At 37.8% G+C, this 13,002-nt stretch overlaps 1 protein-coding gene across 1 annotated transcript in view; it reads left to right on the top strand.

The window, feature by feature from the left end:
- Positions 1 to 13,002, top strand: part of tmprss7 (transmembrane serine protease 7) — a 28,051-nt gene extending 15,049 nt beyond the window's left edge. The window contains exons 7-18 of the mRNA XM_056450218.1: positions 699 to 927; positions 3,576 to 3,700; positions 3,779 to 3,891; positions 3,980 to 4,086; positions 5,790 to 5,926; positions 6,062 to 6,169; positions 6,871 to 6,978; positions 7,055 to 7,171; positions 8,459 to 8,657; positions 8,757 to 9,025; positions 12,034 to 12,170; positions 12,325 to 13,002. Coding sequence (XP_056306193.1) covers positions 699 to 927; positions 3,576 to 3,700; positions 3,779 to 3,891; positions 3,980 to 4,086; positions 5,790 to 5,926; positions 6,062 to 6,169; positions 6,871 to 6,978; positions 7,055 to 7,171; positions 8,459 to 8,657; positions 8,757 to 9,025; positions 12,034 to 12,170; positions 12,325 to 12,513 — 1,838 coding nt within the window. The 3' untranslated portion in view covers positions 12,514 to 13,002. The remainder of the gene's footprint in view (positions 1 to 698; positions 928 to 3,575; positions 3,701 to 3,778; positions 3,892 to 3,979; positions 4,087 to 5,789; positions 5,927 to 6,061; positions 6,170 to 6,870; positions 6,979 to 7,054; positions 7,172 to 8,458; positions 8,658 to 8,756; positions 9,026 to 12,033; positions 12,171 to 12,324) is intronic.

Below are 13,002 nucleotides of genomic sequence, written 5' to 3'. Positions count from 1 at the left end.
TAACTTATTAATAAAGTCATCTGGAACAGCAAAGAAAGCGTTCTTGCAGGACTCCCAGAGTTCATCAAGATTCTTTGGATTCATCTTCAATGCCTCCTCCATCATCTTAAACATGCTCAATAATGTTCATGTGTGGTAACTGGGCTGGCCCTGGAGTACCTTGATCTTCTTTGCTTTCAGGAACCTTGATGTGGAGGTTGAAGTATGAGAAGGAGCGCTATCCTGCTGAAGAATTTGCCTTCTCCTGTAGTTTGTAATGTAACGGGCAGCACAAATGTCTTGATACCTCAGGCTGTTGATGTTGCTATCCATTCTGCAGATCTCTCGCACACCCCCATACTGAATGTAACCCCAAACCATGATTTTTCCTTCACCAAACTTGACTGGTTTCTGTGAGAATCTTGGGTCCATGTGGGTTCCAATAGGTCTTCTGCAGTGTTTGTGTTGATTGGAAAGCAGATCAACTGATGATTCAGCAGAAAAATCTATCTTCTGCCACTTTTCCAAATGATCAACCAGAAGTCAAGTTATTATTTGTTGCTCTTACAACTGGGATTGCCGTCAAGACTTTTGTCAGGTAGTGTATGTGTTCGACCAATGGAAGTCAAAATGAATGTTGGGAATGTGGTTCTTTCAATAAAAATGGACCCAATCAAATGCGTATGATGGGACCTGTAATCATCTCTTTGTATACACAGGCTCTCAGTGTGTGGATAAGCTGTACGCAGGTGTTCCTGGTGTGAATGTTCCCCTCAATGTGTTTTCCTCATGGGGAGGCTTGAGCTGCTACATCAAACTGACAAGCGTCCCAGGCTCCGTTATCCAGCTCACTGTGAAGAGTTTGCGCCTTGATCCGAGTGACTGCATTTTTGATGCCCTCATTGTATATGATGCTCTGCTTCCCATGAGAGGCATGATTCTGTACAGGTTAGTGACAGAAGGGAGTGGAATATTTATTTTCTTATCAGCCTGACTGAAATGTATTTATTTTAAAATTTTTCTCGTTTTAAAGATATTATTAGAGTGGGGTGTGAAAAACGTTTCTTAGTGAATGAGTGGGCTTGACAAACCAGCTGTAGGACACACTCTCTACTCTCTGTATGCACCAGACACTTTCTTATCAACACTCCATGTTTCTAAAAAAAACATTGTGCAATTCTGAGTGGGCTTGACAAACCAACCATAGGACACACTCTCCTCTATATATGCTTGTAGGAATTTATAAAATAACTTGTACATGTCATAGTATTTATACTGCAACCCTCTGACAATTTGAAGTGCTTCTTTTATCCTCACTTGTAAGTCGCTTTGAATAGAAGTGTCTGCTAAATAAATGTCTCATCTCATTTTCGTCTGCTTTTTCGGGGCCGGGTCACAGAGGCAGCAGTGTTAGGAGAGTACCCCAGACTTCCCTCTCCCCAGACACTTCCTCCAGCTCCTCTGGGGGGATCCCGAGGCGTTCCCAGGCCAGCCGAGAAACATAGCCCCTCCACTGTGTCTTCCCCGAGGCCTCGTCTCGGTGGTACACGCCTGGAACACCTACCTAGGTAGGCGTCCAGGGGGCATCCGAAACAGATGCCCGAGCCACCTCAGTTGACTTCTCTCGATGTGGTGGAGCAGCGGCTCTACTCCGAGCTCCTCCCGAGTGACATATCTCCTCACCCTATCTATAAGGGTGCGTCCTGCCACCCTGCAAAGGAAACTCATTTCGGCCACTTGTACCCAAGATCTTGTCCTTTCGTTCATGACCCAAAGCTCATGACCATAGGTGAGAGTAGGAACGTAGAATGACTGGTAAATCGAGAGCTTTGACTTTCGGCTCAGCTCCTTCTTTACCATAATGAACCGGTACATTGACCGCATTACTGCTGCCGCTGCAACAATCCGCCTATCAATCTCACGTTCCCTCTCTTGTGAACAAAACCCCAAGATACTTGAACTCCTCCACATGGGGTAAGGACTTTCCTCCAACCTGGAGATGGCAAACCTCCTTTTTCCGGTGGAGCACCATAGCCTTGGACTTGGAGGTGCTGATTCTCATCTCAGCTGCGTCACAATTGGCAGCAAACTGCCCCAATGCATGCTGAAGGTCCATCTACGATAAAGCCAACAGAACAACATTGTCTTCGAATAACAGAGATGAAATCCTGTGGTCGCTGAACCGAACCCCCTACAGAAATTATGAACAGAATTGGTAACAAAGGGCAGCCCTGCCGCAGGCCAACATGCACTGAAAAGAAGTCTGATTTATTGCTGGCAATGCGACCCAAACTCCTACTCTGTTTATACAGGGACGAGACGGCCCTTAACAGAGCACCTCTGACCCCATACTCCCAAAGCATCCTCCACAGAATGCCACAAGGGACACGGTCGAATGCCTTCTCGAAGTCCACAATACACATGTGAACTGGTTGGGCATACTCCCATGAACCCTCAAGCACCCTGGTGAGGGTATAGAGCATGGTCCAGTGTACCACGGCCTGGACGAAAACAGCATTGTTCCTCCTGGATCCTAGTTTCAACCATCGGCCATATCCTCCTCTTCAGTACCCTGGCATAGACTTTCCCAGGGAGGCTTAGGAGTGCGATTTCCCCCTATAGTTGGAGCACACCCTCCGGTCCCCCTTGGGCAAATGGGAAACACCACCCCAGTTGCCCAGTCTAGAGGTACTGTCCCCAACCGCCATGCGATATTGTAGAGACGTATTTTACTTTTTTAATTTTTAAATAAAAAGTATTCAAAATAAATGTAACTAAATGTAAATGTAAAAACCAATGCAAAACTTTAGTGATGCACAAAAGATAATACTGATATATTTTTATTTCAAAATAGCTCTCTTTTTAGATATACTTACAGCGGGGTTTGAACTAATGAGTATATATATATTTTAGTTTGTCAGCTTTTATTTCAATTTTTTTATTTATTTTAAAGTTATACTTGCATGAGGGTTTAAAATAATGAAGAATAAAAAATTATTAGTTCCAAACATTTCTCATTTTACTTACAGTGGGAAATACACACAGTGTACTTACAGTATTTCCTGCAAATATATTGCAATCCACTGAGAAACATTTTGCAGTTTTTTGCAAACTAAAACTAAAACCTTTGTGTTTTTCACAAAACTATTTAATTCCATAAAGAAGCAGTTTCTACTTCTGAAAATGTAAGTGATCTCTAGAAAAATATGAATGACAAAATGACTAAGAAAATTGTCAAAGCATTCCCCCATTTTTTTTCTTACCAAAATTTGTATTTTCTTGGAAACTATTGGGTTCCCCCCAAGAAAATGTACATTCTCTCGCAAACTATGGCATTCCATTATTGTATTCCTTAAAAAATGTTGCATTTGCTCACAAATTGTGCATTCTATTGCAAACGATGGCATTTATTCACAAATGCATAAAATATTTATTTTCCCTCCAATACATGTTATTTTCAGCCAAACAAATTGCCAGTTTTGCCCGAAAATGCCCAAGTATTCAAATCACCATCATCATTTTTATTTACAGAGTCCCTTTAATAAAGGACAAAATAATTATTGAACAGTGATATTAAGATTTTGTTTTCTTGAAAGGTTTTGTGAATCAGTGTCAGCCCCGATCTCATTGGTCTCCACCTCCAATGTCATGCTACTCTCCTTCAGACTCACACAAGGCAGCAAGATCTTCCGAGGATTTTTCCAAGCGCTCATGGAAGAGCGTGAGTCCTTTAGCTAAATTACTTCCATATTTATGTGTCTGATTGCAGTCCTGAGCCCCTTTTATCTTTCCCATGCAGAGTGTATTAATATGGTAGCATTGCCTGATGGCCTAGGCGATGCTGGAACAATAACCAGTCCTTTTTACCCCAGTCTGTTGCCCCGTCTGTGCTCCTGCACCTGGATGTTTCAGGTACTGCATGCGGACAAAAGCTTTTTTCAATATGCAGCAATAATATGCACAGTGACGGGGTGCTTTTTGTTGGGTGTTGATGTGTCAGGTGGTCAGCGGTTCTCTGGGTGTGGCTCTCAGGTTCCAGAACTACATGCTAAAGCTAAAAGACTCACAAAATTGTGAACACGGCTGGTGGAAAGTCAATGAGATTATGTGAGTGCTATTTCACCAAATTATATCTAGATTTTTGTGTTGAAGAAACACTTTTTTTGGAAATATTATAATAAAGTTAAACAGTTGAATTTTAACATTTTTTTTACTCTATTTAGCCTATCTTAGGGTCTGGCGGAGCACTTTTAGCTTAGCATAGATCATTAAATTGGATTAGAACATTAACAGCTCACTCAAAAAAAAGTTTTGATAATTTTCCCATTTAAAATTTGACTCTTCCGTACTAAAGGTATTTTTATAACCAAAGTTTCATTGAAAAAAAATCTCTGTCCACATGAAAATGCAAAAACGGACTGTGATGCATGTTAAGGGCATGCCACATTTATGCTGAGTTCACACCAAATGGGGAATTAAGTATTTGCGTAAGTAAATTGCATACATGCCAATGCAAACAACGGCAGATCACGGCAAACGATCGAATGATGCAAAATACGCAGTATGTTTGCAGCGAATGTACGGATTTGCCTCATTTGCTTCTTTCGTGTTTGGTGTAAACCCAGATGTGTTGGCCAATCAGGAAGGAGAAAACATCGCGCACGCTGAGCAAGGAAGTGAAAACTCGCTGTGCGAGAGCATCAAAGTTGCCGAAGTCATTCATTTTTAATGGGAGTTGGCGGCAAAGAGCGGTGCGTCTTCGCATGTGTGAGTGTCAAGGAGAGTTGAAATCAAGTTAACTTTGGCGTCCAGCAATCGGAATGTACAAGTCCACCGCTTGAGAGGATTCAAGTCCTGTAAACTTTGGTTCGGTTCTAACCACAGTTGTTCCCAAGGGTTTGATTATTGTCGCCGGATTTCCAATTATTTACAATGTTTTCTTACAGGGACATACATTAAAAAAGTTAATGGTGAGCATTAATGTTATATATAATTTTTTTTTTTTCTTTAAAAAGTGGGAATTTCATGCTAACTATAACAACTTCAGAATATTTTAGATCGGTGTGAATGCACAGAGTAAGGTTGTAGCGTCCATGTGACCACACTGTACCTGGAGTTTCAGAAAATCTTTACCCTGGCTGGAGTATTCAGAAGTTTTGGTTTCAGTCACCTGATACTGCGTTTTTGTGTGGACAAACAGTGAAAGTTCATAGAAAAAAAGTGAGGTTTTGAAAATATTAGTGTTCATGTGGACTAAAACTGACAGAAAATGAAAAGTTGCTATTTTTAGGCCAATATGACTAGGAACTATACTCTCATTCTGGCATAATGAACTTTGCTGCCATACTATGGCACTGCATATACTGTAGCTAAGCTAAGCTAAAAGCTCCCACCAGACCCGGAGATTGGCTGGATGGATTAAAAAATGTTAAAACTTAACTGTTTAACATTAAGTTACTTATAAAATGAGCTTATTTCCAAAGAGTGGAGAGATCTTTTAAAGCACATTGTTGAAATGTGCCATAAATGCGTTAAAAAAATAATTCACCCTTTCTTTTACTCACTCTATTTATGTTTCCTTTTGTGATACAAAAATGTTGAAGACACTTCATGTATTTTCCCATACAAACCCCAAAAAATACCCTATAAAAACAATCCACAGAGCACATTTTGTACCACAGAAAGCCAAACATTCAGTATTACATTATGATCAGTAAATATTCATGTTTCCAGTAAGCGATATTCATCAGATTACACACTGACTTTCAACATTATAAACTGGTGTAGAAATAACTGCGATTGATTTACAGATACTGTGGAAATTACATTGACCACTCAACGGTCTTCCGTATTCCTGCGCAAAACCCTGAAGTGGTTTTCCGCTGCAGCTCACGAAACGCTGACCAGCCCTTCAGTGCCACTTACAGCAGCTACAACACCAGCCAGCGTAAGAACAATGGAGGAAATGCAGTTTCATCAGTAGAACATTCAGACTTATGAGAAAGAGAATAGTATTTTATTTGTCTGAAAAATGACTCATGGCACCAAATGTACTTACTCTGGTCTTGTTCGTGTCTCCCAGCATGTCCAGACACCCACTTCCTGTGCTCCACGGGTCTGTGTGTGGAGAAGTTTAAGCGCTGTGATGGACTGGATGACTGTCAGGATGAAAGCGATGAGATTTTTTGTTGTATGTTAACCACGAAATCATGTAGTTCTAATATAGTAAAACAAGTCAACTTAGTAGGCCACTAGGGGGCCTCAACTAACTTCTAGGGTTGCCCCCATAAAAATCAATTAGTTATAGCAACACAACCTTAAAATATACAAATTATGCTGTTTAAAATAGTTCCTAATCTTGTTTTAGAGGACATCCTATAGGCTCGTATCTGTCCATTCATGGTCAAACACTTTAATTTTGTTCATAATCCACATTGTTGCATTATCTCTTCTCTCAACGTCTGAAATGGTTCGTTAAATGAATTAGTCTCTCTAAATCTTGCCTCTATACGTCTGCTTTGCTCTGATTGATTTGTCAAATGTGATTTGTCTGCCATTTGCAGCTAGGAATAAAACAAACATTACACATTTAAATTTCAGCACTTCATTAATACTTCTAGACAAAATATGAACAGTAAAAATGGTGTCACTTTTACCATTTTAATTTAAATGTGAATTCATAATTAGAAAGTGCATGCAAAAAGATTTGTTTTTGCAAATCTGGCAATAAAAATCAGTTAGAAAACCTATGTAGGCTTGTACACTAAGTAAAGCAAGAAGAGATAGATGAAAAGGAGTCGTAACCGATAGAGAACAATGCAATTTTATAATATCAAATGAGTATTTTTATAAATATTCATCATTTTATCATACGTTATCTCTGTTCCACAGCCAAACCTCCTAAAATCTGTGGTGGTTCATCCCCTTTGCATCCATTATACATTTGTAATGGAGAGATGGACTGTTCCAGTGGTAAAGATGAGACAAACTGTACTCAGGGTAATGTGAAAGCTAAAAAAACTGACTTCAAGATGTGTCAGTTGTTTGTTCTGTAATTAATATGTTTGATGTGCAGAGACTAGCTGTTCTGGAGTCAGTTATCAGTGTGGCAATGGAGCCTGCATTCTTAAGAAAAATGCTAAATGTGACGGCTTTCCCGACTGCTTTGACCAGAGCGATGAAAAGAACTGTGGTAAGTTTTATTGTGGTAACATCCATTCAGATAATCACTCCTAATCCTGGTTTGCAGACATAAAATGAAAGAGAACAGATTTTCCATAGTTTTATTTCTGTTTTAGAGGTGTTTTATAATGTATAAAATTCCATTAAAACTATTAAAATGTCCTATAAGCCAAACAATGAACATTATAGTAGCTTCATATCAGATGTAAATAATAAAATTAAAGACACATGGAGAAATCCCTCACATTTTTAATAAAAGTGAAATATGTTTCATGATTCACATTATATTATTTTTATTTTGTAAACAAAATGCATCTGATGTCATATTGCTGCACATCCTTTAAAGACCATCCAGAATTTCAATTAAGGCCACCAGTGTTTCATGAATGACTGACTATCCACACAACCCAAAATAGCCTTCATGGTCCCATGATGATGATATTGCTGCTTTTATCTTCTGCTTTTAGGGTTTCTTGAACTTTTATAATTGTTGACTTGATAATTTGATCATGATTCATTCTCTTGAACACGCAAATCCACTTGTCATGACTGAACATTGTAAATGCATACAAATGTACTGTAAACTCTCTGTCTCAAATCTGAAATAATAATGAATTTTATTAGATTTAGATAGTCTCTTATGCTCACCAAGGGTGTAATGCATTTATTTAACCAAAATTACAATGATAGTAATATGGTGAAATATTGCAATTTACAATATCTCTGTTTAATTAGTGATCACATACTGTACTGATTTGATGCCCGGATGGTTGGGTGGATGGGTGGATGGATGGATGGATGGATGGATGGATGGATGGATGGATGGATGGATGGATAGATAGATAGATAGATAGATAGATAGATAGATAGATAGATAGATAGATAGATAGATAGATAGATAGATAGATAGATAGATAGATAGATACTGATTTGATGCTGGGATATTTGGATGGATGGATGGATGGATAGGTAGGTAGGTAGGTAGGTGGATGGATGGATGGGTGGGTGGCTGGGTGGGATGGATGGATGGATAGATAGATTTTGGGTAAATTTCTAACATGTTTTAACATTTATCTAACTTATATTTTGCAGGTTGTTAGCATGTTTTGGTATTTGGTAATCAAATGTCCTGAAAACATTTTTTGTGGCTTAATATTCTCAATGAATTATTCTAAACATTTGATCAGTGTTGAACACTGATATTTTAAAAGGATATATTTACAGTAGTGAGTTGCACTTAATCTTACCTTTGTCACACACGCAGTGCTTTTGTCTTATGTTTCCATATGATTTGTAGCCTGTGGCAAACCCTCTCATGTAAAACGTGTATTAGATGCCACCAGCCCTCAGCAGCGTATTGTGGGCGGAGTCAATGCCGTGGAGGGGGAGTGGCCATGGCAGGTCAGCATGCATTTTTCTGGTCAGCTGTATTGCGGAGCTTCAGTCCTCTCTGATGTGTGGCTTATTTCTGCAGCACACTGTTACAGCAAAGAAAGGTGAGAAATACCAGATACATCTATAAACTATTTAATATCAACATTTAATACATTTTGTTAGCATTTTCATACAGCATGTGTGATCTTTGATGCTTTCAGGTTGGCAGATCCACGTATGTGGATGGCACATCTGGGCATGCTGAACCAGGGCAGTGCCAAGCATGTGGCCGAGATCCGTCGAATTGTGGTGCATGAGTACTACAATGCAAGAAATTTTGACTATGATATTGCCCTACTGCAGTTGAAGAAGGTCTGGCCCAGCGGCCTGGAACAATATATCCAGCCTGTCTGCCTGCCGGCCCCTTCCCAAACCTTCACTGAGGGACACCGCTGCTGGGTGACTGGCTGGGGTTATCGTTCTGAACAGGGTAACAAGCTCAAAATCAATGAGAAATTATGTGCTCCGCTGTTTATTAGTTTTGTAGTGTTTTCAAATATGTCTGCATTCAGTAAAACATACAGTAAAAGTAGTACTATTGAAAAATGTCATTTTAACATTTTATGTTATAACAGGCCCAAAGACAGCCTGGTGAAAGGGGTGGTTCTTCTTTCGCAAAATGTGTACCTTTTTGCAGTTATTTACTTCATTTTCTGTTTAATTATGAGATTTAAATACTGCATTTAGTGAAATTTTAAGCTGGATTAGCTCAGATGGTCATCATAACCACACATTTTAATGTACCAAAATAAGATTTAGAATGAAGAAAACTTATTTTTAAAATACATATGTATTACATCATATATTATTAGGGCAAAAATTAAATCTGTTAAAGTTTTAAATTAAAAACTGTACTCTATTGTCATTTATTAAGCAAAAAACAAACTGGCCAGCACATTCAGCTTTCCTCAGTCAGAATTTGGCCATTTGAATATTGAACAATTAAAACATAATAATAATAATAATAATAATAATAATAATAATAATAATAATGTAGAGCTTTTCTAGCCTGTCTTGTAAAAAGTACTTTTGAAAATTCATGGATAACAACAATAGCTTATTTGTATTAAGATTTGGTCATTTTTTTCAAGATTTAGTATAAAAGTTCCTAGTAAAATGTTTTCGCTATTTAACAACAATATAGTAGGTCAGTAGTGAAAGATGACTTTACTTATGTCAGATTCTGCTTGGTCTTAAAGCCTTTGATGGATTATTTTCACAATTAATGTTGGTGTCTAGGCATGGGCCAATAACCGTTTTCAAGGTATACCACAGTTTGGAAAAGTCAAGGTTTTAAAACCGCCAAAATTTTCTGTAATACCATTCTAAGGTATGTGTAAGATTTTTTATTTACTTTTTTTTTTAGGACAAAGGTATCTTCAGCAGAAAAGATCTCCAAAGATACCATTTTAAATTGTAAAGAAATCTGTGTTTTTGAAACTAATGAAGACAGCAGAATCAGTCATTCATTTCAATTATTCAGTCTGACATGTACTGCTTCAAAATATTATAAATCTTTCACAAAAATAAATATATTGTGTTCAAAGGGGAAAAAAGTTTTAGTTTTTTACCCAGACATTTAAAAAGAATATATTTTAGAGCAATAATCACAATACCGTGAAACCGTGATATTTTTATCCAAGGTTATCATACCGTCAGAATCTTATACCGGCCCATGCCTAATGGTATCACAGTCAAAATAGGACAAATGAACTCATGAATGGGACAAATTTTAGACATTTGTCAGTGGGGGTGGGTCTTTCGAACCCCTCCTGGCTACGGGCCTGAATAATATTTAACTACATTAAATAATTAAGTTTTAAATATATTTTTATATTTCAACATGTTTTGCACAGTCTCTTACGCTCACTAAAGCACACTAGTGCATTTATTTGATCAAACACACAATAAAAGCAGTAATTTTGTGAAATTTAAAAAACAATTATTATGCTCAGCAATTGATACAGTAAAAAAAATTGATTAATCAGTTAAATTAAAATGTTGTAACATTTATAGCTCACAATGGCTGCAATTATTTGATCGAATATATGGTAAATAACAAAAAATTCATTCATATTTTAGTTTAAAATAATAATTTTATTAGTATTATTATTACTAGTATATTAATAGTTTTTATAATAGTATTCTGTGAAAACATATTTTCAGCAATTCCTTAACTGATCATTCAAAAGAACATTTATCTAAAATATAATTTTTTGTAGCATTACAATGGCTTTACTGTCATTTTTGGTCACTTTATTGCATCCTTGTTTAATAAAAGTAGGGCTAGGCAATAATTCGACAATGATAATTATCATGATAGGTGAAGTTTATTCTAAACTAATTTGGAGAGGATCACGTGCTTATGATTGCTTGCGGCTGGTCCCGCATTATCCAATTTATGATTCAGATGATTCCTAAGCCACTATAAATACCCTAAGTTCCATATAACAGCCATCTTTGTTTTGAAAAATCCCCCTTCCACCCCTACTCCTCCTCCTTTCCTAGATGAGGGTGGCACGGTGGCCCAGTGGTTGGCACTGTTGCCTCACAGCAAGAACGTCATTGGTTCTAGTCCCTACCAAGCCAGCCGATGTTTCTGTGCAGAGTTTACACATTCTCCCCGTACTCATGGGTTTCCCCCGGGTTCCCCGGTTTCCTCCCACCGTCTAAAAACATGCAACTTAAGTTAATTGACTAATCCAAATTTGCACCATAGACTTTCTCCTAGTAATTAGTTATCTCTTAAGAGCAATCACTATCTGTTTATTAGCTACTACAGCAGAGGAGTTCTCGAGATCTACCTGAGCTCAAACTCCCCTCTGGCCTTGCAAATGAGAGGCAGCCTCGGGCTCGAGGATCTTATGAGCTCAGGGCTCTCTCCCGCGACAGCATGACAAACAAGCTTTATAATCAATCATCAGCTAAGTGTAAACTCTTGAAATATTTTTTCGATAAAACAATAATGAGAGTTTGATAAGTGTTCTATAATATTTATACAGTATGTGTAATGCTGCACTGGCATTTTAAAAATATTTTTTCTGATTTTGAACAATAATATACAATAACTTGTAGAGTAATGTCTTTGGTTGTTGAACACTTGAACAGAAAATGCTGAAAAATGATTTAGATTGTTCTTTTGTTCTGTGTTTTTTTATTTATATTGTCAGACAGTTAAAAGATTTTATAAAATGTGTTAAATCAGCTGCACAAAGGGATTGGCATGCTGAAAAACCTTTTAAATTGATAGATATAAAGACTTGACATTTATCATGATAATATTATGAAAAAAAAAATCGTGATAATTCGCCCAGCCCAAAATAAAAGCATTATTTTTTTTGTTCAATCTTACTCTAAAAGTTTAAATGACATTGTTTTTCTTGCTCAAATGTTAAGCACATCTTTTTACAATTGTTTGTTTGTCCTCTGTTCATACAGATAAGGTACTACCCACAGTTTTGCAAAAGGCGGAGGTTAATGTTTTAAGTCAGAGTGAATGCAAGAGAAGTTACGGCCCCGTGTCGCCCCGTATGCTGTGCGCTGGTGTGCCCTCAGGAGAACAGGATGCCTGCCGGGTGAGGGTAGATAATGGCCACTGGACTGGCTCCTGCTTTATGAACCAAACATAAGCTTAGGATCTCATTTCAGACCATTATTAAAAGTCTAACCTTCCTCATTGTTCAAAGTGAGCCGACTCTGGAATTTCACATAACACATTTGTGTTTGCAGGGGGACTCGGGCGGTCCTCTGTCTTGTCAAGCACAGACGGGCAGCCGCTGGTTTCTGACTGGTATTGTGAGTTGGGGTTCTGGCTGTGGCAGGCCATACCTTCCCGGAGTTTACACCAGAGTAGCCAAGTTCATAGACTGGATACAAAGACATATTCAGGATGAAAACTCATTAAAAACAGCCAAGTAAATCCACCTCATAATACATTTTGCTAATTATTCTCTAAACCAGCCATTTTCATCTAAAAACTGTTCCAGAGCAAGTAAATGCATTACGGTATGGACTGTCAATGATGTAAGACTGAATATATATTTGTCTTGAGGAAAATTAATGGTGTATTTAAAAAAAGAAAATATACTTAAGTTCAAACACAAAAAAGTACTGTATAATAGTGAATGACAACTTCAAGGATGTTTTGTAAAATGGCCGCTAAACTGGACATCAAGACTTCAATTCCAAATCTTTGGGTTTCATGCTGAATGTTCAATCCTTTTTGTATCTCCTTGCTAGAGGCAGCTGCATGAACTAATGGTGATATCGACTTTTGAGGTTATTGGCTGCCCTTGCCTTTGTATTGTTGCCATTTTATTTCATTTTTAACTGGTAGCGAGAAGATACATTTTATGTCAGGCTGCATATATGGACATTGGTTGTGCTTGTGTAAACAGGTTTGATAAA

The sequence above is a fragment of the Danio aesculapii genome, chromosome 24 (genome assembly GCF_903798145.1).
Source record: "Danio aesculapii chromosome 24, fDanAes4.1, whole genome shotgun sequence".
Classification (NCBI taxonomy): domain Eukaryota; kingdom Metazoa; phylum Chordata; class Actinopteri; order Cypriniformes; family Danionidae; genus Danio; species Danio aesculapii.
The sequence above is the reverse complement of the archived record's forward strand: the minus strand, read 5'-3'. Positions and strand labels throughout refer to the sequence as shown.